The sequence below is a fragment of the Oryza sativa genome, chromosome 8 (assembly GCF_034140825.1).
Source record: "Oryza sativa Japonica Group chromosome 8, ASM3414082v1".
In the NCBI taxonomy this organism is placed as follows: domain Eukaryota; kingdom Viridiplantae; phylum Streptophyta; class Magnoliopsida; order Poales; family Poaceae; genus Oryza; species Oryza sativa.
Genome location: NC_089042.1, coordinates 20,182,438 through 20,208,479, shown reverse-complemented (window position 1 = coordinate 20,208,479; position 26,042 = coordinate 20,182,438). Strand labels below are relative to the sequence as shown.

General features: G+C 41.7%; 5 protein-coding genes across 9 annotated transcripts; all 5 read right to left on the bottom strand.

Moving 5' to 3' along the window:
* Nucleotides 1–1,758: 1,758 nt before the first annotated feature.
* Nucleotides 1,759–5,498, bottom strand: LOC107276540 (uncharacterized). The gene is made up of 3 exons (XM_015794118.3): nucleotides 5,062–5,498; nucleotides 3,353–3,682; nucleotides 1,759–2,008 (listed from the first exon to the last, which is right to left on the bottom strand). The coding sequence occupies exons 1-2, from the start codon at nucleotides 5,410–5,412 to the stop codon at nucleotides 3,392–3,394; spliced, it is 642 nt and encodes a 213-aa protein (XP_015649604.1). The 5' UTR covers nucleotides 5,413–5,498; the 3' UTR covers nucleotides 1,759–2,008; nucleotides 3,353–3,391.
* A 2,022-nt stretch (nucleotides 5,499–7,520) lies between these two features.
* Nucleotides 7,521–10,907, bottom strand: LOC107281954 (uncharacterized). Of its 3 annotated transcripts, none has more exons than XM_015793802.3 (3): nucleotides 10,454–10,907; nucleotides 9,760–10,087; nucleotides 7,521–7,910 (listed from the first exon to the last, which is right to left on the bottom strand). In XM_015793802.3, the coding sequence occupies exons 1-2, from the start codon at nucleotides 10,850–10,852 to the stop codon at nucleotides 9,770–9,772; spliced, it is 717 nt and encodes a 238-aa protein (XP_015649288.1). In that variant the 5' UTR covers nucleotides 10,853–10,907; the 3' UTR covers nucleotides 7,521–7,910; nucleotides 9,760–9,769. The 3 variants fall into 3 exon arrangements, with proteins under 3 accessions (XP_015649288.1, XP_066159401.1, XP_025883265.1); XM_066303304.1 differs by having other exon boundaries at nucleotides 7,521–7,904; XM_026027480.2 differs by having other exon boundaries at nucleotides 9,760–10,084.
* Nucleotides 10,908–13,111: 2,204 nt separating this feature from the next.
* On the bottom strand, nucleotides 13,112–16,521 carry LOC112936192 (uncharacterized). The gene is made up of 3 exons (XM_026019983.2): nucleotides 16,016–16,521; nucleotides 14,846–15,171; nucleotides 13,112–13,530 (listed from the first exon to the last, which is right to left on the bottom strand). The coding sequence occupies exons 1-2, from the start codon at nucleotides 16,472–16,474 to the stop codon at nucleotides 14,869–14,871; spliced, it is 762 nt and encodes a 253-aa protein (XP_025875768.1). The 5' UTR covers nucleotides 16,475–16,521; the 3' UTR covers nucleotides 13,112–13,530; nucleotides 14,846–14,868.
* A 1,747-nt stretch (nucleotides 16,522–18,268) lies between these two features.
* LOC136351306 (uncharacterized) lies at nucleotides 18,269–21,020 on the bottom strand. Its single transcript, XM_066303308.1, has 3 exons — nucleotides 20,838–21,020; nucleotides 20,345–20,715; nucleotides 18,269–18,625 (listed from the first exon to the last, which is right to left on the bottom strand). The coding sequence occupies exons 1-3, from the start codon at nucleotides 20,904–20,906 to the stop codon at nucleotides 18,595–18,597; spliced, it is 471 nt and encodes a 156-aa protein (XP_066159405.1). The 5' UTR covers nucleotides 20,907–21,020; the 3' UTR covers nucleotides 18,269–18,594.
* A 529-nt stretch (nucleotides 21,021–21,549) lies between these two features.
* Nucleotides 21,550–25,200, bottom strand: LOC112939869 (uncharacterized). Of its 3 annotated transcripts, none has more exons than XR_010734296.1 (4): nucleotides 23,923–25,200; nucleotides 23,548–23,782; nucleotides 23,374–23,432; nucleotides 21,550–21,948 (listed from the first exon to the last, which is right to left on the bottom strand). XR_010734296.1 is itself a non-coding variant. In XM_026027464.2 (4 exons), the coding sequence occupies exons 1-4, from the start codon at nucleotides 25,045–25,047 to the stop codon at nucleotides 21,923–21,925; spliced, it is 1,470 nt and encodes a 489-aa protein (XP_025883249.2). In that variant the 5' UTR covers nucleotides 25,048–25,199; the 3' UTR covers nucleotides 21,550–21,922. The 3 variants fall into 3 exon arrangements, 2 of the variants coding, with proteins under 2 accessions (XP_025883249.2, XP_066159404.1); XM_026027464.2 differs by having other exon boundaries at nucleotides 23,374–23,505; nucleotides 23,596–23,782; nucleotides 23,923–25,199; XM_066303307.1 differs by having other exon boundaries at nucleotides 23,374–23,782; nucleotides 23,923–25,197.
* Between the last annotated feature and the right edge of the window lie 842 nt (nucleotides 25,201–26,042).

The window sequence follows — 26,042 nt, the reverse complement described above, 5'->3', positions numbered from 1 at the left end:
GGCGGGGTGGAGGGGTGGTGCGACCCATGGTTGGCAAGGCAAAATGGCTCTCCAAGTTTAACCAGTGAGTCGTGGGGTTTGGCCAGCTAGATGGAGAGATCGTTGGAGAGCCATTTGACCATTCTTTTATAGATGTTGTAAGTTAGAGGATCTCAATACTTTGAGAGTTTAGGCTAGATGCACGAGCTTGATGTACTCCAAAATGAATTATTTTTGGTGTTGGAAATTTATCACAAAGAGTTGATTTGAAGCCCCTTATCTACCCTCCCTCCACAATGGTAGTAGGTGGTAAGGTAGTACTCTCTCCAGTCTCCATAAAAAAAGAATGTCTCTTTAGCTGTAGGTACACTCGAACTCTTAATATCACTTTATCTTATTCTTCTCATTTTAGCCTTCTAATCACTACTTCAACATTAGTAGTCCCTTCTGCTCGCTCTCTCTCTATACTAAGGGAGGGTATGATAGCCTTTTGGTATCTTATTTGATCTAAAGCATCTATCTTGTCTTTTTCAACGGAGGTTGTAGTAAAATAAGATGATCACTTCAACACCGCTTACCTGTTAATGAGGGGTATATTGGTGTTGTTTCCTCCAACTTAATTAGTCTTCTGTTTGTACAAATCATTTTTTTTAAAGATGGAGATAGGAGTACCAATTTGTATTCTACCAGAATGAACAAATTTTGAATAATTTTGGAAGCAATGATTTCTATACCACCCTACCCCCCTTTTTTTTTTTGCAAAACCTACGGAAATTAAATTTACTCTTGTCAAAATACGGCAAAATATACCAGGAGGGCCAAATGGATAAAACTTTGAACATTTAATTGTGACCTTAATTAGGTTTGTCTGACCTACGCATATATAGGGCCAAAAAGCGGATAGTAGGATTTGATTTTGAACACCATAATATGCAACCAATCTTGTCCTTTTTCTTTAGAAGCGTGAAAAATATTATACTCCCTACGTAGGTTCCTAAAATATAAGTATATTTAGGATGGTTTACAAGCCGAAGCTGGAACAAATTGGCCCAACGTTGTGCAAGTGTAGCCTACCTCATGTTTTGTCCACAAAGTTTGAAGCATAACTATACCAAGTAATGCAAATAAACCAAATCCATGCTACATGAACCATGCATGGTGCTAAAAAAGGTCTAATTAAAGAGGTATTGCATCCATAAATCCTAGAATCCATCCGTTTTCAACAAATGCAAACATGGAATTTTTAGCAACTGATTATCCACAATGGGAACACGTAATTAAGCAGTTTTTAAGCACCAACTACTACCTATGTTTCACACTACAAGACATTTTGGATTTTGAATAGATTCATACATGTGCTTCATATGTGTCCATAGTCCAAATTCATATGGATGCTAACAAATCTAGATAAAGGATGAAGAGAACAAAACGTCTTATAATGTGAAATGTAGGGAGTAGTTAAGAGAAGACCGGCGGCATCAACTGTGCAAGAGCTGAAAAAAAATATTAGGAGCAAACAGCCTGTTGCAATTATAGAATCATCAAGGCCAAAGTTTGAGTAAAGATTGTGCCCTAACACGCATACGTAGGAGTATGGGACCTGTCAACTTTTCAGCACTCCTAGTTCTACTGATGAAGATATAACTAGTTACATCTAGTTACCAAAGCCCAGAGATCCTACAAACTGCAGCAGTTCCAGACAGAAATCACTTTCCCAAAGGTCCATCAAAAATCAACCATATCAGCATATGAACTATTAGTTCAATCACAAAACATGCCTGATTGAAAATACGAACGTCATTCATTCAATGCTTTTTTGTTTGACTGCTGGAGAGTGGAGACACGCTAACTCAAAGCAACACCTAAAATAAATAAGCATCACGCCTGGTAATTAATTCCAAATATTGTTCATAGTATCATAGTCATCGTGAAGAAAACAGGCAAGATATCATGCACTTAATACGATAGCTTGCAGATTCCGGAAGTGAATTTGTCACAGTATTCTCCAATAATTTCCAGGTTCCCAAAACTGCAATAATCATTGTGACATATGTCAGTAGCTTTTCCTTGCGTGAATTGTTGAAAAGAAAGTTCAAGGAGTGCCAGAGACATCAATAGAACAGAAACAGAGTAATATACAATCATCTTATTTGAAGTCTTAAGAGTCTAGATACTTGCTTGATCGATGACATAGTATTAGAAAGTTAGGAGGCAGAATATCCATTACGTTTGTTCATGTTCTAGGCATGTGCCATCAAAACTCCATCAAATTTGCTTCTGCTAGATAGTTATTACTCAGATATATACCAGACTAATAACAGATAAAAGATGTAATATTTAATTTGTACCAGATGGGTAACAAATACTCTGAACATCTACCAAACAAAATAACTGTTGAAGTGTATAAAGTGAATTGTCCGCCTTTCCCTATCAGCTTAGGCTTTTGGGTTGAACTGGTCGGTGCATACAACTTAATATGGTATCAGAGCCAGAGGTCTCGAGTTCGAATCCTGGCTGGCGCGCAATTAAATAAAATAATTGCAGCCCACTCCAATATTCCACGCTTGAGACTTGAGGGGGTCTCGCGTGAGGGGGAGTGTTGGAGTGTATAAAGTGAATTGCCCGCCTTTTCCTATCAGCTTAGGCTTTTGGGTTGAGCTGGTCGGTGCATGCAACTTAATAATAACAAATAGTGATCTGATTTGATTTTCAGGTACACACGTCTAATTCTGACCAAATGAAATGATAACATGCCTACAAACAGGGTATAGCCAAATGCATGTTCATTTATTATAGAGGCATCTAAAATTCCACATTAAAGACATATTACAAGTCTAAGGTTGGAGCCTGTATTTTGTACCAGACATAAAATGCAACAATATAGTATTAAGCAAGGAGAATAAAAAGCAGGAGAGCGAGAATGTATGACTAATGAACAAACATAACTCATAGCCCACTTCAAGAAAAATGTGCCTACTAATAACTACAATATTTGTGTTGGAAGACAAACAAGCAAAGGTAGGATCAAGTTAGTTATTCACATTTAATTTGATGGTCAGAGGCGAACTGAAAGCTAAGCAATGGTAATTAAGAGATCCGGAGGAAAATAGGGATGTCGCCTACATTACCCATAATATGTTTTAGTATCAACATAATTTCATAGGGTCATTTGATCTGAATGCTACATGAAGAACATAAACCAGATGATGGAACACGGAGACCTAGGATGTAGGTCTTGCAAATCAAAGTTTCTTTTCTTTCCACAAAGAGTACAAGCACGATATAAATCAGGTACAGCCATATAACGAAGGATAACATAGGGCATCACAGAAACACTATTACCAGTTAAGATGTACAGTGAAGAGGGATGTACCTTGTACCGGCATGCTACCCCAGCGGCCACACCTGCACTCTAGGAACGTACCCGAAGTGTGAGGATCACTTTTGGAAGTAGAAAAAATCCTACTAGAGCATGCCAACCCAAAAATCCAACATCAGCAAGTATCCAGCCAATATTCTTTCTGCTAAATTCTTTTTCTGGTGAAAATCCAGTGATCATCAAGCCAATCATCGCAACTCCTAGGAGGACGAAGCTAATGCTGAGTGGGAACACGATTTCTTGAGCCAGCTGATTCCATTTTCCTCTGCGTTCACGATGGTGCTCCAGGATGGATAATTCCATTGTAGCAATTGTTCTTACCAGCTATTGTAACCACCATGACATGCAAATAATTGAGTAGGCATGGAAGAGAATTAGTTTACAATACATAGGCTCTAGAACATTCTAACACATAATTAATAAGAAACAAATATTGCAAACTTCATTTATGTAACGATGCAGGAAAGGTTTTTGGTCGATCCAAATAGCTGATGGTTATTACTGCTGTCCGAACCGCAACCAAAATTTTGAATTTGGTTTCACTAAAAATACCACTACCCCCAAAAATACTATTCAAAAACTAGTTACCGGTAATTAATGGCCAGAGAATTTTGGCGTGACAGAATGCAATTTTTTGTATATCCAATATACATAATATATTAATGGATCACATTATGTCAAAATGATCATAAGGGAATCGCATAAAGGGATATGCATCATAACTGTAAGTCTGTAATCTGTTATATAGTCCTTCACAAACTACTTTAATAATAGATACAATTTTACAATATATATTTTCATCTTTCTTCCCTATATATTGGAATGTAACAACAAATAACCTTGTATGGAAAAAATCAACTTGACATAATGTCAAAATTAAATTTAAAATTTGAATCCAAATTATTCTGGCTGGTATAATGGTAACCAGCCGACTGGCTTAGGACCAGTGACCAGCCAGTCACTGCTGGGATCTTGAACTCTGACCACCACACAGTAAACACCACTAAGATTACAAATGTAAAAGATGCCAAGTGCTGTTCCATGGTACCTCAAAAAATACAGCAAAAACCAGAAGCACATGATTTGTAAAAGCGTAAAGCTGCTATATCATGTGCAAGTAAAATTTAGATTATGTATGGAACTTCAGAATTTGCTGCAATTGGCTCTGAGAAGACGTGGTGACTTTCTTGTTTAATGACAAGGAAGATGATCACATCCCCAGCCTCTAAATCTAGGATGAACACAGCAACAAAGTTTGGGGACATGTCGTGACTGACTATTGAGTAGAAAAGAATTACTATCTGCTATTTACACTGGGGCGCACAGAAATTTCCGAGAAAATTTCGAACGAAATTTGAACAAATTTTGACTAAATTAAAAATAAAATAAATTTTCGGACGAAATAGTTCCATTAATTGGTGGGTTGGTGGGTGGGGTTGGGTTTGGGGGTGCTCCGAAATGTCGAACCGATATTTCAAACACTGCTATGGACTATGGTCGACATATATGCATTCTTGATTCTAACACATATGAACAACGGTAGGAATCAAAGCATCATCTGAAATGGAATTGAAAGATCAGGATAATTAAACACGATGCCTCCTATATATATTACTCAGCTCTGAGGGAGTCAAACAACAAAAATAGAGAAACAAAATACATAAAAATAGGAGAAGAAATTTTTTTTAGTTTTTGCGGCATACCATCCCCCTGCCTCCCATCAGAGGCCCAGCAAGCAGACGCAGCTGCATCACCATTAGCAGCACGGCGATGGGGACCACGAGGAGCATGAACACGTGCTGCCCGGCGCCGACGACGTGGACGCCCGCGACCTCCATGGCGCGCCCCACCTCGCCGCCGACCCAGCGCCCGACGATGGGGGCGATCCCGGCGACGGCGGTCACCCAGCCCACGACGACGGTGGCGGGAAGCCAGGCGGCCACGGCGCGGGAGAGGCGGCGGCGCAGGGACCTCTCCACCGCCCTCAGGACCCACCACCCCGGCTCCGGCACCCGGCGCCGGAAACCTCGCGCTGCTCCCCCGGCCGCCTCCATGGAGAGAGACCAAACCCTAGCTCGCTCGCTCGCAGCTATGGCGGAGTTGGGAGTGAGTGAGTGAGAGTGTGTGGCGGCGGACGCGAGAGACCGAATTAACTTCAGCTTTGAATGCGGATGTGGTCGGGTTGTCGCGCCTTGTCGGGTCGGGTCCGTGCCGGTAAAGCCCGGATCCAAATGGGGATCAACTTTTTTAAATATTACTGCCTCCGATTCAGTTACAAGACTTTCTAACATTATCCACATTCATATATATGTTAATGAATCTAGACATATACATTTATATAGATATAGATGTTAATAAATCTAGACACACATATATCATTAACATATACTAGAATGTCTTATAATATGAAACGAAGAAATTACCTCCGTCCCAAGATAAATGCAGTCATGGATATCATATCCAGCGTTTGACCGTTCGTCTTAGTTGAAAAAATTATGAAAATTTTTTAAAAAATGAATCACATATAAAAATACTATTCATGTTTTATCATCTAATAAAAATAAAAATAGTAATCATAAAAAAATTTCAAATAAGATGAAAGGTTAAACGTTGGACATAAACAGTACAAAATTATATTTATTTTGGGACGAAGGGAGTACTATACAAACGTAGCACTCACAATGGGCGCGCACTCACACACTATGAACATATACACACATATCTTATCCTTATGAGCACATTTGAAATACCGGGCCGACATATTTTGATATTGATAAAATTACCATGAATATCTTGATGTAGATTGGTACAAGCACTTAAAAAAATAATTAGCGGTAAATATGAGTACCCTTGTTAAGTGTAGAACCTAAACCAAAACAGTTTGTACCCAGCAATGTAACAATAAGAGTTGGTCTTCCCCGCAAAAAAAAAAAAAGAGTTGGTCTTTTCTTTTTGGTACTTTTACTATCATTTTTTTTACCAAAGTAAGTTTATTAAAAACATATAAGTTTGTGACATTATGATATTATTATTCAAGGAAAATCTATGTACGTCATTTGTTCCTTTATACTACGCATTTGAGAAACTATTTCAAACATTTGTATGACAAAAGAGTATTTGTATCGTGCTAAAATGAAAGAATTTTGTGTTGTCTTCAATGAAATTATACCTATCACCCTACATGATATATTGAATTGATTCTTGTCATAATACAGCAAAACTTGTATATTCCAAAGGTCAAATCTATGAAACTTTCAACGTTTAATTGGAACATTAAGTTTGTGATCTATACTCATAGAGGGGGAATTTTGAACACAATAATTTACTCATCATTTTGACATCATATACAACCAATTTTGTCCCATTTTTTTTCCTTCAGAAGTGTGAAAAGTGTTCTATATGGTTCAGTCCAATTTTAACCTTCTCCATTGGAACATACAAAATCTGTTGGATATTTAGGATTTAGGATTTGATAATAATAGTTTAATCCTGATTTACAAAATATTTCCCTGATTCTCGTGGAAAGCAAATTGTTTCTCGTTAATTTGTTCTACATGTTGACATGGGACCTCAGTTTTTTTTTTTTAAGAAAACACAAAGAACTCGTATATCTAAAAGAGGACCTAGCTTGGCCTAACTTGGAAGGACAATTTTTACGGTAGATTCAACTGGTAGCACAGTAAATACAGACCTTTTAATCTTTTATCATCTAATAAACTACAGTAATTATATTACCATTTCAACCATAGACTATAGAATAATTTTTTTCCCTACATAATAGAACTGATAAATCAGTGGCTTGGCTTAGATTGTTTCTATAGCCGATAATACTGGCGGAAGTACTCTACTACTACAACCACCGTGCAGCTGGTAAACCAGAACATCCTATGAAGCTAAAAGCATGTGCCTCCCGGCGCGCGATGCAGCTCATGCTGCCATGAAACCACTATTGCCAGGCATTGATGAAAGCAATGAGCCAATGCCATGTAATGTAATGTACCAATGCAAGTTCAGATACATGTCTGAATTGTTTAACTGCAAGCTGCTTTGCTTAGCAGTCAGAATCAAGCACAGCAGGAAGTAGAATATCTGAAAATACTCTAAGCTCAATGCAGAAAGAGATGTTCAAATCTTATCGGCCACTATCACAAATGCAGTGCTCTGAGGATAAACTCTGCAGCCGTGCAATATGAGAGCAGGCATCCACGACATCGATCACGTGTTCATGCCAGATTAACAATATTTCCAGAAATTCAAGTGACATGAACAAGAAAGCCTACCAGTACGCTAGTCGATTGCTAGGTGAGTTACATGACATGCCAAGAGCGGTTCAGAATTATGTGACATGCCAAGAGCGGTTCAGAATTATATGACATGCCAAGAGCGGTTCAGAATTGTATGACATGCCAGAGTGGTTCAGAACACAGAAAGGGCAAACGAAACTGGACTCCACTAGTCCAATTAACAGTAGTTGCATCACGATCTTGTTAATTACTCGGCCAAAAAACCATCCTGTTACTCAGCAGTCAGGTACCACCAGCAACCCCTGAAACTGCCAATGAAGAATATATCAGAATTTTTCCATAAAAGAATAAGAAAACAAACAAACAGTTGGAAACAACAGAAACACATCTATCGTAAAATGTTAAAAGCAGATCAAAATCGAATGTAGTCATGTCAATTTTGTCTTCTAAAAATAGAGACATCTCTTAATTGTTATATCATGTCCATTCTTAGACAGAATGCAGCAACCCAGTGAGTAAATTCTGTTAGACCTGAGACATCAATGGGCAAACCATGTACAAGCACACAAACAAAATGCTAACTCAAAAGTCTCTGTGCTCATCTCACAAATTCAGCTGAGCATATCCTACATGATAGAACCATCCAAGTAGAAACAGAACTTGGATATATCTAATTATCTGCACAGATTAGTATGAACTTATCAATCGAACAGGCACTGAAGTGAAATCACTAAAAAAGCAGGAGCAATCGAGCAAGGGGTAAAACTGCATTTTTTTTTCCCATTGAGGTGCAGGTAGACAAATAGCAATTGCCCAGGCATCTAAATCCAAATCTTTTTACCAAGTTAAATTCCAACACCGTGCATATTTCTTATTGGCCTAATTGGACACCTGATAGGAGGCAATACTGACAAATATAGGAAGAACGATGTCATGGGCGAACAAGCAGAGGAAGAAGATTATTGCTTGTTCAACACAACATTTAGCAAAAAAAAAAAAGGGAACACAAGTGATTGATATAACATAAGCAATGAAGATAACCTAGGAATTTTTATTTGTTTGTTTCAGGTTGTTCACAAGTGTAGGATGATAGAAAGATGCAACAATAGCGTAGTTCCATGATGGTCCATTGGTCTTCAGTTTATCATCAAAATAAGAACTGAATTTTGTTCAAAGACATAAGTGAATGGAAATATTCACATGATCGTGGAAGGACTGTAATCGTCAACAAAATACAATAACTTGCAAAACTCAGTGCCTTGTTTGGACAGCAAATTAGCATCACATAAATATAGTTCTTTCTTAAACAGAAAGAGGATCTATCTTAATAAATTAAATGCACATGATTCAGTGTCAAGAACAATCATTTGTTAAATGCTAATGATTGCGATCCAAACAAGTAAACTTACATGGAAAATGTGAGTTAAGGATCAACAATCAGGATTAGCAAGCAACATATAATGATCTAATTTTACTGCCTTAGACCACTTGGATTGAAACAAAATTGCATTATTGTGGTGGAATCCGTCCTGATACTTAAGACTGGAACCTTAACTCCTTTTTCATTGTTGCACTTGCACAATTTGAAAATTTTGAATATTCCATACACGAGTAGAAGTGAATAAATTATGATATATTGGTCAGACCCATGCTTCTATATAATGACTAGTTCAACAACACTTTATATGGATCTTCTACTTAATTGCCCACCGAATTTTAATGAATTTAATCTGCCTTTTGAGAATAATATTGCAAGGTCAAACATTAGCAAACTTATTAATATTGTGAACAAATCAAGTACATTTTCTAAGACCACATGTTTTCAAGTAATTGAGTTACAACAAAGAGCTCCGGCATCAATTCAAAATAAGTGACATAAAGCAAAATAAGTCCAAAATGGTGCTTCACAAGAGGAAACCTTTTTTTTTTTGGTTTTTTTTTTGGGGGGGGGGGGGAGGGGGGGTCAAATTCAATTTCACATTGATTAACTAAACTATGGTAGACATAGAACCACCGGACAAACAACAAAGACTAATTGAATGTGTGAACAACAATTTTGAATTCTTAATTATAATTACCACTGTGAACATTCAAGCATAGATACACTTTGATCACAAGGAAAGCATACATTATGGTAAAAAATGAAAGAGTGGGTACCTTCAACAGTTCACTGCGACGAAGTGTCATCATCCTTCACCTTGGGAATCATCGCTGTGAGCAGCATGCTTGGGACACCAACAAACGAAATCAAAATAGCAGAAGTGAACCTCGCAAAGTCATCAAGCACATAGCCCACCCTCCATTCAAGAGATCCTTCCTCATGATGGGCTTTCATCTTAATGCCAAGACAAGAAAGTTGAATCAAAGGAGGGGCTAGGTAGATTGCATATGGCATGAAGCCTTTGGGCCCCCAGCGCCGTGCTCCTCGACTTTCTGGACGTTGTTCCTTAGATGATTCAACCCTGATGGCGGTCGAGCTTGTCTGCTATCAGGATTCGCAATCACAAGAACAAACAAATCGTTAAGTGGGGCACAGATTGGTATGAGAGACTAGATTTCTATTACGAACAGGAAAAAGGGGCTATTACTGCACATGAAGTCATGAACAATGAACTGCTATGTAGCCATATAAATACAAAATACAAATTGCACACAACTGAGAAAATATTGTCATATCAGGTTCAACGAGTGAAATAAAAAGCGAAAATTGACGACTAGATTATGGCGTCGTCCCAATTCCCAAACATGACCGAGCAAAAATTCCACCAATTGTACAATGGTATTCACAGATCTAGCTAGCCACTCAATACAACAAGTGAAGAAAATTTTAGGAGTGATAAGAATCAACTACCTTCTCGTTGTTCTCCCTCTTCTCCTTCTCCTTCTTCGCCTCCCTGGCTTCGAACCGGGCGCGGGCGAGGATGCGCACGAAGAGCTGGACGACGAAAGCCGGGAGGAAGCGCACTATGATGAACTTGGAGCTCGCGAGGACCTCCTCGCCAGCGGCCGACACGGCGGAGCCCTCGCCGCAGGCCCAGCGGCCGAGGATCTCGGGCACGATGCCGCCGAGGTTCGCCGCCATCATCGCCGCCAGGAAGCCGTAGAAGATGATGTCCTCCCCGAGGTGGTAGAGCCAGAGCACGGGCGCCACCACCGCCTTCCTCCAGAGCCGCCGCAGCATCGGCCAGCTCCTCGCCGCGGCCGCCGCCGCCGCCGCGGCGGAAGCTTGCAGCGTGGGAACCCTAGGCATCTCTCTCTCTCTCTCTCTCTCTCTCTCACGGTGGAAGAGGAGTGGGTTGGTGAGTGGAGTGGAGAGGAGAGGAGGCTTCTGGGAGAAGCTTGCGGCTGCAACCTGCAAGTGGTCGGGGACCCGTGATATTATCGGGTTGGGGTTGGGGGACCCGGTTATGCGGGGGAAGAGAAAATGCTAGCCGCACCAAGTAGATTGTACTCGCATGGCTTAGGGTGTGTTTGGCACCCCTTTTCCCAGCACATCTCCTTCGTTTCCCGCGTGCACGCTTTTCAAACTGCTAAACAGTGTGTGTTTTGCACAAAGTTTCTCTATGAAAGTTGTTAAAAAAATCAAATTAATCTATTTTTGAAAAAAAAAAGCTAAACCTTAATTAATCACGCGTTAATAGACCGTTCTGTTTTCCGTGCGTTAGGGCATCCTCAATGTTTATTGCAAAACTAGGTAGTAAGATGGGCCTTGCAAAACTAGATAGTAAGGTAGGCCCATACTAGGTGGTAATAAGAGATCGGAGAGACACCACAATGTATATATATGTGTAAAGTGGGTAATAAGGTGGGACCCATCTCAAAAAGTCTTCAAACATAAGTCATGACACAACTAAAAAAATAGATGGGGCCCACCATAAAGTGCTAATACCTGGTAGTAAGGTTATACCCTGGTAGTAGTTGTTTATCACTTCCACAATGTATGTTACCTGGTAATAGGAATGCATTCAATGCTTACTACCCACTATTTCACCACATTGTGGATGCCCTTACTGTTCCGGTTGGGATCTGGAGATAGCAAACCCAGCCACCATGTTTTTTTTTTTGGTTTTTTGAAAGAACCTTAGATTTTGAGTGTAATCTTGTCGTCTTGGTCTCTCCTATGCTTCTTTTGAAATAATTATACGGTGAAATATGACTTTTGTTTTGCGTTTTCTCTCTCGATTTTGAGAGCCCTTCGATTCAAAGGAAATTTATAGAAATTTTAGAGGATTTTATTCCTATAGGATTTTTTCCTATATAGCCCTTTAAATCAAAGGAATGGATCCTATAGAACCCTATGAAATTCCTATGGATTGTCTTTTCCCATGCAAGTTTTGGAGGAAATTTAACATGAGATAGAACCTCATGGAAAGAATCCTTTGAGTCTTTATCTCTCCTCAAATTCTTGTGTTTTTCCTGCGGCCCAATCAAACAGTCATTACTATATTTTTTCTGTGTTTTACAATTCTCTGTTTTACACTTGCATTTCTGTCAGAATCCTATGTTTTTCTTATTCCTCTGTTTTTTTATTCCTATGATTAAAAGGGGCCCTCACTGTTCTCACTGTTTGTTGTGATGCGGATGACTTATTTTGCATAAGGTGTTTTAAAAAACCATGAAAGAATAGTTTTCAACAACACTTGAAAGAATGATACGGTGGTAAATGACTACCGCTTGCATCATCAGGAACTTCTAAAATTCATGAAACTTAAGTTGTAATGTGATGTTGATCTACGGAAGATGTATATGTGTAGTCATCAATTTTGCTGATGTGATCATACGTAGTCGTAAAAGTCCAATTCTAGTGTACATATCAGGCCCATCGGTTGGCCAAGAATTGTTTATAAACCATAACGGTTTATTGATGAGTAAATAATAATTTGTGGATAAAATTTTTATATACACGTTGTTATCGACTTAAAAACCAATACAGAAAAAATGCATTGGAAAAACATAAAAAACTTCAAAATTTAAATTAAGTTTGATAGCAGGTTGTAGAGAAAATGATGAGGCCCTATAAGTTTGATTGGTAATCGTGATAATATAAGATGTACATCTATACGTTCATACAGATGAGTGTGCGCGTATTATGAGGGTCTGCGTTTGTAATGCGTTTAAGAAAGTGCGCATGTTATGAGCGTATGTGTTTGTAAAAAAAATATTGCTGCTATAGGCAACAACCGTCAATAAACGAGCCCATAAAAACAAGGTTAACTGTTAACAAATGAGACCCAAACGTGCGGACTGCGGATGCGGAGCGAATGAGATCAGGAGGCTAGCGAAGCGCCCGAAAGCAGCTGTCGCGCTCCCGCCAATATTTTCAGCGCGCCAAAGCAGCTGTGCGCGCCAAAGGAACATAAATTCGCTTTTGGCGGGAACGACACAGCTGGGAAGCATTGCGTAGTTGTCCATTGAAACATCAAATTTGCACATCTACCCCTCCCAGTAGTGGAACACTTCGTTACAGGGAAAACTTGCAGAGTCACAGACTTAACACAGTTCAGCTTGAAGGAACAGACGAATTAACAGAGAGGCTGAGCCTAACAAAGCTCGTAGCACTACATGGCATGGAAATAGATGAACAGATAGTCTCAAACCACCAAAAGGCAGTGCATATATACCAGAAGTCTCGTATCGATCGATCTAGGGTTAGGCAGGCAGTAAGGTAGATTATATAGCAAAACACCTCCTGTTTTCAGTTACCGTGTAAACATTGTCAGGTTACTCAGCTGTCATCTGTCATCCGTCTTTGGAGGACCAATTAAAGAAACCATCACTCATCACCACCCATTCACTCTTGTAACAGAGGTTCTTTGAGGTTTGCTGCAACAGACCAGCTGCGCCTTCGCAATTCTCAGTTCTCACCCGGCACAGCCAGATCAAATCTCCAGTCAGGCAGCCACAGAAAACAGCCACGTGTCCGAAAAACTGAAATGCCCATGAAGGAGAACGTCAAATTGTCAATAGCTTTTCTAGACAGGACAGGAGTAAAACTGTCGAATGATGTCAATGCATTGCATCAAGTACAGTATCATAAATTGCCTTATGCTTATGATAAATTCTGAACCATTTTAATTAGTTCACTGAATGGCTATATGAATGTAACATCAGAAACCAGTCAGCTCATGGCTGATGTTCCATAATGAAGAGAAATGTACTCAATTAATTCTGACCGTAACCAAAAAAAAAAGTCCCCAGAGTCTACTTTGTAATCTACACAGTACAAAAATTTGCACGAATTACTGACAGACACATTTGAGAAAGAAGCAAATGGAATCTAACTTAAGAAACAATATAACCAAACACAACATGTTCTATTTATAGCACGTGCATTTCCACCATGTAACAAACAGCTAAAATTGGCAATACAATTTCTTCTCTGCAACTAAGACAACAATATACAATTGTGAGCACATTAAGAAAAACGTGAAAAATGAAGTCTTATCTCTGAATACTCAATAAAATATTGGAATAATGGGCAACATATTACTTCAAACAAATTAATTGTAGGGTAATAACCAGAAACTTCCAAAAAAAAATTAGCTACACTTATGGTAATTTGGTAACACTAAGTTGATTCCCACCTACATATCTACATGAAAAATCTTACCAACGGTTTCCCCTTTTGCTGAATAGAGAAGTGCCACATTGGTACACAATGGATGGATGTACTGGTATACAGCAATACAGGCATGAATTGGGATAAATTGTCTCAACAAATTCTTATTCCATAGTTCAAAGCTATCGTATATGTGCCACAAGCAGTTTAGTGAATTTTAGCTGCCTTATGTCAATAATATCGGTGGGTTGTACAATAAAGAAACTCCATTCATGACAGGGGAAGGGTAGCAATGTACAATAAAAGGGTATCTCACAAACAAAAGGAAATCATAACGTTGCAAAAACAAAGCAAATTAATCTATCAGATGTTGTACTACTAGTTATCTTTAGATTAGCTTGGATGTATGAAGTGCATTAAACCTTTACAGATTAGCTGCACCTATGAAGCTATGAGAGCAGTAGAAGAGCTAAATATCTACTACATGATAACAGAAGGCCCCATTTGAGATTTTGAGCCAGGCAGATTTCAAAATGATTCACTAGCACAAGACTAAATGGAGTATGGAAAACACTGAACCGAGCGATAACAAACGATAAATAATGATGAAAAAATATCATCACAAACAAAACAAAATCAGAGATGAGTCAAGTGATAACAGCTTGCAATGTGAAGAGGGAATACCTGAAGAGGGCAATATTACACAGTCACAGCACCCCCATCCTCCTCATTTCAAATACCAGCTTTGGAAGGATGATCATGCTTGATAGAGCAGAACATACACAGAATCCAATTTCAACAAGTATAGATCCACCAGCCCACAGTTCAGATCTTTTTACTGGTGCAAGATGTTTTATCAGCAGGCCAGTAAGGATGACCAGAAAGAAGACTATGCAGATTACTTTGGCAACAGAATTGGCTTGTTTAGCTAGTTGACGCCATGCTCCATTGTTTTCAGGATTGATTCCATCAGTTGGTGGGTTCTCTCTAGCAACATTGGAGTTCTCCAGCTGTTATGCCATTACATGCAAATCGTTCAAAAGGTAGATGAGCATGACTTGATAAATAGGTTACGGATGGCTAATTCATATTTCACTAAAATAAAAAGGTGAAATAGCTGACTTAAGTCCCTTGCACTCTTGCGGACTACAACTATGTGAAAAGATGCACATGGCACAGAAACTTCAGTAATAATGAAGAATTTTAGAAAAGAGGCTGTTCCACAGTTAATAGGTATATAATGACATATTATACCTGATATACATATCAGAAAGGTCTACAAGTAAACTCAAGTTACTTAACGCTTCTACTACGATAATCATTTGTGCTTCTTATGTTAATTTTGTAGTCCAACCATAGATGGGTCTAGGACATCTGTGTTATTCAGGCACACATCTGTTTGCTTGTTGCAAAAATGTTGTTTTCAATACTTCATGCCCGCTCACTCTGCAAAATTATTTTTGAAGTATGCCAACACTATTATATGAACTCACATAAAAACATGGCATGAATTTTGCCTGACAGAGTGTGAATAAATCATCATTGCAAGTACAAGGGATGATCAAACAGCTGGAATTTCTGTGCAATTAGAGCAAAATTAATACTCTGGAATTTCTGCTAGCTTTTCCAACCAGACCCTAGATTGTGGTGGCACAGCAAACCCCACCCGTATATTACATCAAGGTCTCATTTCAAGCATCATCAGGCAACTCTACTCAGAATTTCTAAAACATCACATAGCTCTGTAATCACTTCCTCAAGAATTAGAGGTTTTGTCCCGAAATTCCTAGATCTAAAACAGCACACAGCAAAATAACTGAGAGTAGATTAGAAATGGGACTCTCGCGGCAATACCTCGTCGCGGACCTCGACGACCTGGGCGCGTCCACGGTCCATCCCGCGCAGCACAAACAGCGGGACGAAGGCCGGGGCAAGCACCCCCATGGCGCGCACGGAGACCCACGACACAGCCCCGCCGACCACCGCCACGGCGTGGCCATGGACGCCCACCCAGCGGCTGACGGCCATGGGGACGCACCCGGCGACGAGGGCCACCCAGACCGCGCCGATGAAGCCGTAGAGCACGGCATCCACGCCCCGCGAGTAGCGGCCACGCAGCGCTGCCACCAGCCTCTGGACCCGCGACGGCGGCGGACGCGGACGCGGATGCGGAGGTCTCGCTGCGGGCGCCTCGACCTCCATGGGGACCACGCGCACACGCTCCATGCGCCTCGCCGCCGCAGCAAGTTCCTGGAGCGTCAGCAGCGCCGCCGCCGCGGCGTCGGCCTCCTCCGCGGCAACCCTAGACCCCATTGGCCTCCTCCTGTCTCTGTCTGTCTCCCCGCTCTCGCCGCGCGCGCGCGGCGCGACGCGATGCGGTGACCGCGGAGAGCGGAGCGGATTTGGTGGCGCGGCGGGCGGGCAGCGGATACGCGGTTGACTGCGCCCGGACCCGGTTCCGAGGATATTTTGCTAGCCCCACAAGAGAGATGGCCAAGGGAGAATTTCTTTTGAACTTTTTTTATTTTTAATTTTTTTAAATAGATCCTTTCAAAACTTAATTTCAGAACGTAAACCCGTTTGGGTGGTAAAACAATACTGACACGCCACACACAGTGGATGTGACAATTTTATCATGATATACCAGCGAGGGTGGCGTGGCCAAATAACAGGCCGGCGTGACCAAATAACGCTACCACGCTCAGACAGATCGCCGTGGCAGTGTTGTTTTATGGCCAGCATTGATGCTTTTGGGGGGAAGATTTTTGCATTGCACTCACACCAAAGTTCCCAAGATACTAGGATCACCAAGGTTCGGAGTGGGCGTCGGCGGTTATTAGGGGATCCCAACACAAGGTTCCGCCAATGCTCTACTGGAACAGTCATCCCACTTATCCAATTGTAGGCCAATGCTGGTCCACCTTTGAATTTCTGCCTAGATTCTCTTTGTGACCATGCATTTTGCCATGAGGTGAATTGTGGATTCATCGATCGTGCAACACAATGGGCTAACTTTTTTATTCTACCAACCTCTTTGCTCCAGCCTATCCGATGTCCATATTCTATTTTGGACGACGAGCCATGAGAAGAATTTGCATTTTGGAGGCGCCCACGCTTCCCAGATGGATTGGTTAATAGTTGTTCCCGCTGCACCCCAGGACCCAGGAATTGTAGCTTGTATGCCGATTTCACCTAGTACTCCCCATTTGCTGTGAGATTCTAGCGAATACTGTCTCGCTCCTTGTTTAGGGGGTTCATTCTTCTGATCATGGACCAAAGTCGGGCGAGTTGTTGTAGGTGCTCCGTGTCTCGCTCCTCATTTAGGGGGTTCATTCTTCTGATCATGGACCAAAGTCAGACGAGTTGTTGTAGGTGCTCCGCCTCAGTGATACGTAGGATGTCGATATCTAGGGTGCAATCCTTTGAGGAGTTTGATTTCCCCGCCACTTCGAGCTCCAAAAACGTGCAGTTTTGCCACTTCTGACTGTTATGGTTGTTGGCTTGTTGCTGCTGCAAAGAGTTCTCTGTCAAGATTGCTGCATGGGACGGCTGTGCTTGTCCAACGTTTCTCGGGTGCTACCCACTCATACTAGAGCCATTTGAGCCGTAGCGCAGTGGCAAAGCGTTGTAGGTCCATGACACCCAATCCTCCCAGATCTTTTGGCCTGCAAACTCTCTCCTAGTGCATTTTCCTCCTGAGATGGAGTCGCCTCCTGCCCACAGAAATTTTCTTCGTGTTGCTGTGGTTAATTTGGATGCTCTGATGAGTTCAATATAACCGATCAATTGCTTATACCACGGTCCCAAAATGAAGCCCAAGGCTGAATCTCTGAACCAGTCACTTGATAGGGTCAGTCAGCCAGTAAAAGAACTAATTAATAGCGCAACAGATTTGGGATCATTATAGTTCGACCAGAGATTACCTTACATCCAACAGCACTGCAAGCAACAATTATAAACTGATAATGAACGATTCATGCATAGCAAAATAGAACATCCCAAGAAAATGCTGAAAGTTGCTATACAAATTCACATCTAACACCACATAACAGTCAGAACCATACACATCACATATCACCAGATTATGTGAGATAACATAAAACACCATGATAGACCAATGTTTCCAAACATGCTGACAGTTGCTATCATGATCCCAACTCTAGAAATTCACAGATTCTGGTCCAATGTTTCCATGATTGTCGATTGACCAAGTCTACATTCAACTAGTACTGATTAAGTCTGCCATTACTAAGCTACATATGCTTATATCCAATAGTCTAGAACATTAGAGATATTAAAAGGACAACTAATTAATTTGCTTCTAACAGCACAGAATTCTTCATATACATAGTGGCAGAGGCTTGAACAAAAAGGTCCAGATGCCTTCAACAAAAGGTTTGCATTCACTAAAGTACTACCCTACTAAGTCAAGTTCAGGATCCCCAGTTCAAAAAGGGAAAGTACCTGCAAATCCAAAATGCCAGCATTGTGAGTGGTGCACCATTATTTAAACATGAATTGTATCTTAAAAAAAAAAGAACCTGCTAGAGTTCTGGCAACAGTGCAACGCAGTGGGTAGTAAGAAGGTAAATTTCAATCATTCACCTGACCTCATATTTCAACTATCTTGATTCTCACAGAAGGGAGAGTACAAGAATATCACAAGAGAAAAGCATGCCCAACATAATCAACATCGCACGGCATTTAGCAAAGGAATAGGAACAATGAGAAACCATGGTACTTGCATCAAGTACCTAGCTACAGATATTACCCAGCAAAAAAAAAAATCAGCATCGACATCATGTTGTTGAATTTGTGCTAAGTTAGTGACGTTAAATAGTTGTCCATGAAGACAGTATCACTAATAGTGGTACATGAGAAGATTCAGGACTGAAACCTTGGATCAATCGAAATAAAATAGACTGGAACTAGCAAAAAAAAAAAGGCACAAGGTGTTCCTGGTCAAAATACTTAGAAATGAAACCAAGTTTTTTTAGCATGAGCATGTTCGATTAAAAAAAAAATAGCATGAGAATGGCCAAGTTCACTACAGCTGCTCAACTTCATGCATGGTAACCAGCTATGGAAGAAAAACATTTTCTTAACTGAGTATTACTCACAATTTAGCACAATTAATAGCTAAGCTATACATGATGATCTTATCTCACAGGAACCAATTAAGCGTCCAACTGGATGAGCTAATTGAGTTCCAGGATATATAACCATACATGGCAGCCAGGGAGAAAGAGTGTTAAACATCTAACTCAAAACAGGGGTAGCAAACAACCAATAAATTACCGATCATATGCTAGTGAACAAACATATATATATATATATATATATATATATATATATATATATATATATATATATATATATATATATATGTATGTATGTATACACACATACATATACATATACATATACATATAATATATAATATATATATATATATACATATATATATACATATATATATTATATATTATATGTATATGTATATGTATATACATATATATATATACATATACATATACATATATATATATATATATATATATATATATATATATATATATATATATATATATATATATACATATACATATATATATATATATATATATGTATATGTATATGACTTAATTAGTACTGAATCCAAATAAGTGCCATTCCAGGCAAAAGACAATAATCAAATGCACTTCTGATAACAATGAATTAAGGCAACGCACACATTAAGGGTAACTATTATAAACCCTCGAGGGGACGTCCTCTCGTTTGTCTAAAAACCATCTAAATAATTATGAAAAATTTTGAAAAAAATTTGACAACGTTCATATAACATATATATACCACTTCACAAAAATTTTGATCCAAACTCAACTCACATATTAAGATATAAAAAATACAAATTCGGGTATGAATAGTAGTGGTACTATTTATACCCAAATTTGTCCTTTTCTTTTCTCAACTTGTAGGACGAATTTGGATTTAATTTTTGGTGGAGTATTATATGTCACTATACTCTACATTGTTTTTTTTAATTCTTCTATAACTATTTGCATTGAATTTAGAAGAAAAAGGTATCGAGGGATTAGAATCCACTCCCCACATTAACACACATTAGCATCCAACATGGCAACAAGTAGTCATCACATATACTGTATCAATTAATCTAGTTACCTCCGATGGAAACATGCATCACGCCGACAGGAAGAAGCTTTGCAAACCTCCTCCTCCTTGATAAACCTCCTCAGTCTGAGCGCCGCGTAAGGAGCGACAAGAAAGAAATGCCCGAGAGCCAGCCACAGGTAGCCCATGTTCTCGAAGTCCGAACCAAGGTTCATGAGACGAGTAATCCCCTCATCACCACCACCACCTGGGACACGGCCGAAAACGCCAATCGTTCGAAGAAGCTTACCCATCAGAATGAATGCGACGCAGTACGGGTACATAGCGCTGATGAAGAACACGACTGCTGCATCGCAACCACGGCGGCCGAGGTGGTCTGGTCCGGCGGGCAGGGCGACGTCGGGGCGGCATAAACCCGCAGCCTACCAACAACACACGAGAGGAACAAAAAAAAAAAGCCAATCAGATTCTCTCGCGCACAGATCTACTACTTAGCTACAACACACACAAATGACAAATGGCGGCTCTGGCTGCTTGCTACTACCACGCGGATGATCTGGGCTTCTTCCTCCGCGTCGGCCTTGACCTCCGCGCACACGGCCATGCCCAGCATGGCCAGGAAGGCGACGGCTATCGTGCAGTTGCTCTTGGCGCAGGCACAGTACGCGGGGGAATCCGCGAGGAGGAGGCAGTGGCGATGGCAGCATCGGCAGCTACTCAGAATGACCTGACAGTGGATGCCGGATAAGATAGACACGTATACCGAACTGTTAAAAAAACTTTCGTAAGTTTTTTTCTCCCAAAACATTCAGATGATCACCTCAATATTTAAGCATGAATGGAAAAATTGCTAGAAAGAAATTTATCACACGTAATATCCCAGTATTAACCAACCAAAATAATTAAGTTGAATATAAGTTTTATATAAGTTATATCGTAATTACAATACAATACGATTACAGTCTAGTTACACTTCAAAATTACATCTAAATCACTTAAAATTGTGGCAATTTTTTAGATACTCTAATATCAAGTACGGAGTAGTTTTCATTTGTTTCGGCATTGCAACGATAATCCAATTCGGCATACCAGAAGCCTGACAAACTGGAATGCGGCAGCATTTAGATCAGCGATCCGATACTGCCGCTGATCCAATACTGCCGCCTAGCACATCACGCAGTAGTTAATTTGCAACATCTCTAATAATAATACGCCAATTATGAAGGCCATAACCATATATATCCGACAAGAGCAAGCATTATAACGAGGGATTTATGCACAGCAAAACAGAGCATCCCAAGAAAATGCTGACAGCCGCAGCACGAATCTTACGGAGCTTGAGCTATATGCCTACATAGTAGTACTAGATTCAAGAACATTGCTACATTCATGCATTCAGTATCAGGACTAGTAGAGGTACGTTAGGACATACTTGCCCGAAGAATTCACAAACAAGTCTATCAAAACGTGAGCATCATATAAAGCTAGTCATATCCTACGAGGCTACGACGACCCTAGCACAATCGAGTAAATTAACTTCTGAGCTGCAACCTTGAATACTTGAATTTTTGCGATAGTCCAAAATATGTATCTGTATGTTGTAGTGTCAAATCTCCCTCTCACTCAAATTCACTGGTTCAAAACTGGGCTTGATCCTGCGTATCCAAAAAGCCAGCATTATGAGAGGTCATCGTTATTTAAACAGAACGGTATCTGAAAAAACACCCTGCTAGAGTGGTAGCTGTGCAACAAACTGGGTAGAAAAAAAGGTGAATTTCAACCATTTGAGTATTTGACTGCTCAACAGTCATATTTCAATTGTCCTGATTCCCCTGTAAGGGAACAGACGAATATCACAAGAACAAAGCATGCTCAAGCTCAACATAATCTACAAAACACGGCATTTAGCAATGGGATACACGCGATAAGAAATGTAGTCCTTGCACAACATATACTCCTACCTAGATACAAATATTAGCCAAAAAGCAATCAGCATCGGCAACACCATGTTGTTGAATGTGAGCTAAGCTACTGTCACTAGTAGCTACTTGAAATTGACTCCCTACATTGATGTGGCTACGTATACAATGAAATATGACTAGATTTTAATATATAAGAAGAAAACAAGCATGTAAATCATCAAATAAAAAAAAGGTCCTTGCTTTATGGGTTAGCTCTTCCAATAGTTGGATAGAATATATTAGCTTGGCAAATTAGAAGATTCATGACTCAAACCTTGGATTAATTGAAATAAAACAGATTGGGACGAGCGAAAAGGCACAAGGACAAAATACTTGAAAATGAAACAAAGCTTTTCGGCATGAGAATGACCAAGTTTACTAAGCTATATATGGAGGAAAGTATTATCTCGACAAAGAGCCAGGTAATTGAAACAATTAATTGGTACTCACAATCCAGCACAATAAGATAACCAGATGTGTCATCCAATTGTGCTAATGGAGTTCCACGGTAACCATGATAGCTGGTGACTAAGAGAGTTATACTACATTTAGCTCAAGAAAGGGCTAGCAAACAATCAAACGGTGGAAGACTTGGAATTGACCATACCAGTTGTGAGAAATTAGCATCAATCACTATAGTTACCATTCAATTCTATGCTAGGGAACACAACATCCACATATAACGTATAGAACCCAAATAAATGCCCTTTTGATATTAAATGAAATGAAGTACTTCATCCATCTACTTTTGATAGTTATATTTCCAAATCTGAAAAATTTATTTTTGATAGGCATATTTCAATCCAACAACCTATCATCTTAATGATTTCCTCGGATTTAATGCGTGACTCTCCATTCTTCCACACAAGAATGGCTACATGGGCATCGAGAAATGTAAATATTAATGAATCGTTTGTTTACGAGGAATGACTAGTAACATGTTTAAATGGATGATAAATAGAATTACTTATCCATTGGTCTGTGTGTCAAGATGAAATAAATATCAAAAGTAGATGGAGGGAGTATTAAAGATGGCCATGCACACTAGACAAAGTTAACAAATGCATGAGCACCCCAACATGGCAACACACGTACAAACAGCATAACAACATTAGTTACCTCTGTTGGCAACGTGCATCACGAAGATCGACACGAACTGGTTGAGGAACCTCCTCAGCCTGAGCACAGCGTAAGGAATGATGAGAAAGAAATGCCCCACAGCCAGCCACAAGTAGCCAACGTTCTTGAATCCTGAACCAACCCCCATGAGAAGAGCAATCTCGAGCTCATCACCTGGGTAGTACACAAGGAAGAGAGCGCCAAACATTCGGAGCAGCATACCCACAAGAATGAAGGTGACACAGCATAGATAAATGGAGATGATGGTGAGCATGACTACTTCATCTGAACCACACAGGAGGAGGCGCCGCTCTAGTCCAGAGGCCAGCGCAACCGCCGGCTGCGGTGGCGGCGGCAGTGGCGGCTGCAGCTCGGGATCAGGGAGGACGTCGTGGGTTACACCAGCAGCCTACCATCACGAGAGCAAAATCGATCAAATTTCGTGGATCAGACAACGCACAGAAGCAAATGCTGTGGATAAATCGAAGCAACTAATCAAATTTCGCCGGGTGAATGCAAGTTCACTAGCTATGGAGGAGTACTTAATACCTCGCGGATCTGGGCGCCGGCCTCCGCCTCGGCCTTGACCTGTCGGTGCACGGCCGCGGCCATGAGGATCAGCGAGGCGACGGCCAGGGGAGCCGCGAACACCACCGTGTCGCGGCACATGGGGTCGGCCAACCAGTGGACCTTCACCGCGAGGCAGTGGTCCACGGCGCTGGCGATCCTGAACGCGCTGGCCAGCCACACCGCGCCGAGCGCGAACGCGAAGCCCACCACCACCAAGGCGAGCCGCCCAAGCTGGGTCCGCGTCGCCGCAGCGGAGTCCTCAGCCGCTGCCGCCGCCGCCGCCTTGGCTGCTGCATCCGCCACGGCTGCCGCCTCGGCCGCCGCCTTGGCTACAGCATTGGCCACCGCTGCTGCCTCGGCGGCCGCCTTCGCTTCCGCCGCTGCCTCGGCGGCAGCCTTCGCCTCGGCCGCCCACTTGGCTGCCGCCTCGGCCAGGTCCTTCGCCACCGCCATCGACGCCTCGAGCGCCGCCTTCGGCACCGCCACCGCCTCAGCCGCCTCGGCCACCGCCTTAGCCACCGCCACCGCCTCGGCCGCCTCCTTCGCCGCCGCCTCGACCAGGTCCTTCGCCATCGCCACCACCTCGGCCGCTTCCTTCGCCAACGCCTTCGCTACCGCCACCCCCTTCGCGGCCGCCGCCTCGAACGCGGTCTTCGCCACCGCCACCGCCGTGGCCGCCTCCTTCGCCGCCGCCTCGACCGCGACCTTCGCCACCGCCACCGCCTCAGCCGCCTCGGCCGCCGCCTTAGCCACCGCCGCTGCCTCGGCCTCCTCCATCGCCGCCGCCTCGAGCACCGCCTTCAGCACCGCCACCGCCTCGGCCACCTCCTTCGCCGCCGCCTCCGTCGCCGCCGCCTCGAGCGCCGCCTTCGCCATCACCTCGTTCGCCACCGCCAGCGCCTCGGCCACCTTCTTCATCGCCGCCTCGAACGCGGCCTTCGCTACCTCCATCGCCTCGGCCACCGCCTTACCCACCGCCACCGCCTCGGCCGCCGCATCGGTCGCGGCATTCACCGCCGCTATCGCCTCGACCGCCTGCCGCGCCGCCTCCTTCGCCACGGCCTCAGCCACCTCCTTCGCCTCCGCCGCCGCCATGCCGGCCATGCGGAACCCTAGGCCCTAGGGTCTAGAAGCTTCGGAGTGCGGTGGAGAGGAGAGTGGGTGTGGGTGGGTGGGAGAGAGCGTGACAAGAAAGAAGGCGAGGAGGGAGTGCGAGGCTTTTGAGCCGGATGGAGGTGGAGCCGTGTAGTGCGGTGCGTGACGGTGTCGGGTTCCACGGGATCGGAGGCGTGTGTGTCCGAACCCGGTCGAGGTGGGAGTTCCACTGCTGATCTTCTACGTGGACGACGGGACGGTGCACCCGATAGTTGTACTTGTTCACAATAGGAAATACTCCTACTGGATTAGTACTAAAGAAGTTAAAAAAAATATTGACTGTTCAAAAAATATTTAAGAATTTGGTGAGTTTATCTATTCTCAGTTAAAAATGTTTAAAATAATTTGACTTCTTGAGTCCGAACCAATGGCAGCCTATATCGTCTATGAAAAGTGAGTGTGGTTAGATTTCTTGTGGTGAAAACCGCCACCCGAATTTAAGTCATATATTTTATATAGGTGTTCGTATTTATGGTTATTTTATTCTTCTAGTGCTAGACGATATACCCGTCAGCAGTGAGACGTTCGTGATGACTTCGTCAATCTCAAGGTATGTCGATTTAGTATTTCGAAGATGCTCATATAGGTAAGGTATATGTGCATCCGTTCATAGGAGCGAGTGTACAAGTGTTGTGAAAGTTTACGTTTGTACTGTGTTTCTCAACAGATTTCGTCAATGAAATCAGTTGAGAGAATATAGCATGATGTTTATATGAATGAGTTGGCCAAGCCTCTTCAAAATTTAGACACCGGGCAAATCACCTATAGCTATACTGTGAAAATACTATTGTTAATCCAGGCAATACCATATAAATTTTAATACTTTCTCCATCTCAAAACAAATTTATTTTTCACCCATCCCACACATATCAATACATAAAAAAAAGACCCTTCACTTTATCAAATCTCAATACACTCACTCCCTATTTTATTTACTTCCAATG

Coding starts and splice junctions, on each gene's coding strand:
- LOC107276540 (XM_015794118.3), bottom strand. CDS start 5,412: ATGGAGGCGGCCGGGGGAGCAGCGCGAGGTTTCCGGCGCCGGGTGCCG. Junction 3,683..5,061: donor TGATGGGAGGCAGGGGGATG/GTATGCCGCAAA, acceptor TGGTTACAATAG/CTGGTAAGAACAATTGCTAC.
- LOC112936192 (XM_026019983.2), bottom strand. CDS start 16,474: ATGGGGTCTAGGGTTGCCGCGGAGGAGGCCGACGCCGCGGCGGCGGCG. Junction 15,172..16,015: donor TCGTCGAGGTCCGCGACGAG/GTATTGCCGCGA, acceptor ATGGCATAACAG/CTGGAGAACTCCAATGTTGC.
- LOC107281954 (XM_015793802.3), bottom strand. CDS start 10,852: ATGCCTAGGGTTCCCACGCTGCAAGCTTCCGCCGCGGCGGCGGCGGCG. Junction 10,088..10,453: donor AGAGGGAGAACAACGAGAAG/GTAGTTGATTCT, acceptor GAATCCTGATAG/CAGACAAGCTCGACCGCCAT.
- LOC136351306 (XM_066303308.1), bottom strand. CDS start 20,906: ATGCTGGGCATGGCCGTGTGCGCGGAGGTCAAGGCCGACGCGGAGGAA. Junction 20,716..20,837: donor AAGCCCAGATCATCCGCGTG/GTAGTAGCAAGC, acceptor TGTTGTTGGTAG/GCTGCGGGTTTATGCCGCCC. Junction 18,626..20,344: donor GATGCATGTTTCCATCGGAG/GTAACTAGATTA, acceptor TTGGATTTGCAG/GTACTTTCCCTTTTTGAACT.
- LOC112939869 (XM_066303307.1), bottom strand. CDS start 25,047: ATGGCCGGCATGGCGGCGGCGGAGGCGAAGGAGGTGGCTGAGGCCGTG. Junction 23,783..23,922: donor CCGGCGCCCAGATCCGCGAG/GTATTAAGTACT, acceptor TCGTGATGGTAG/GCTGCTGGTGTAACCCACGA. Junction 21,949..23,373: donor GATGCACGTTGCCAACAGAG/GTAACTAATGTT, acceptor TTGGATACGCAG/GATCAAGCCCAGTTTTGAAC.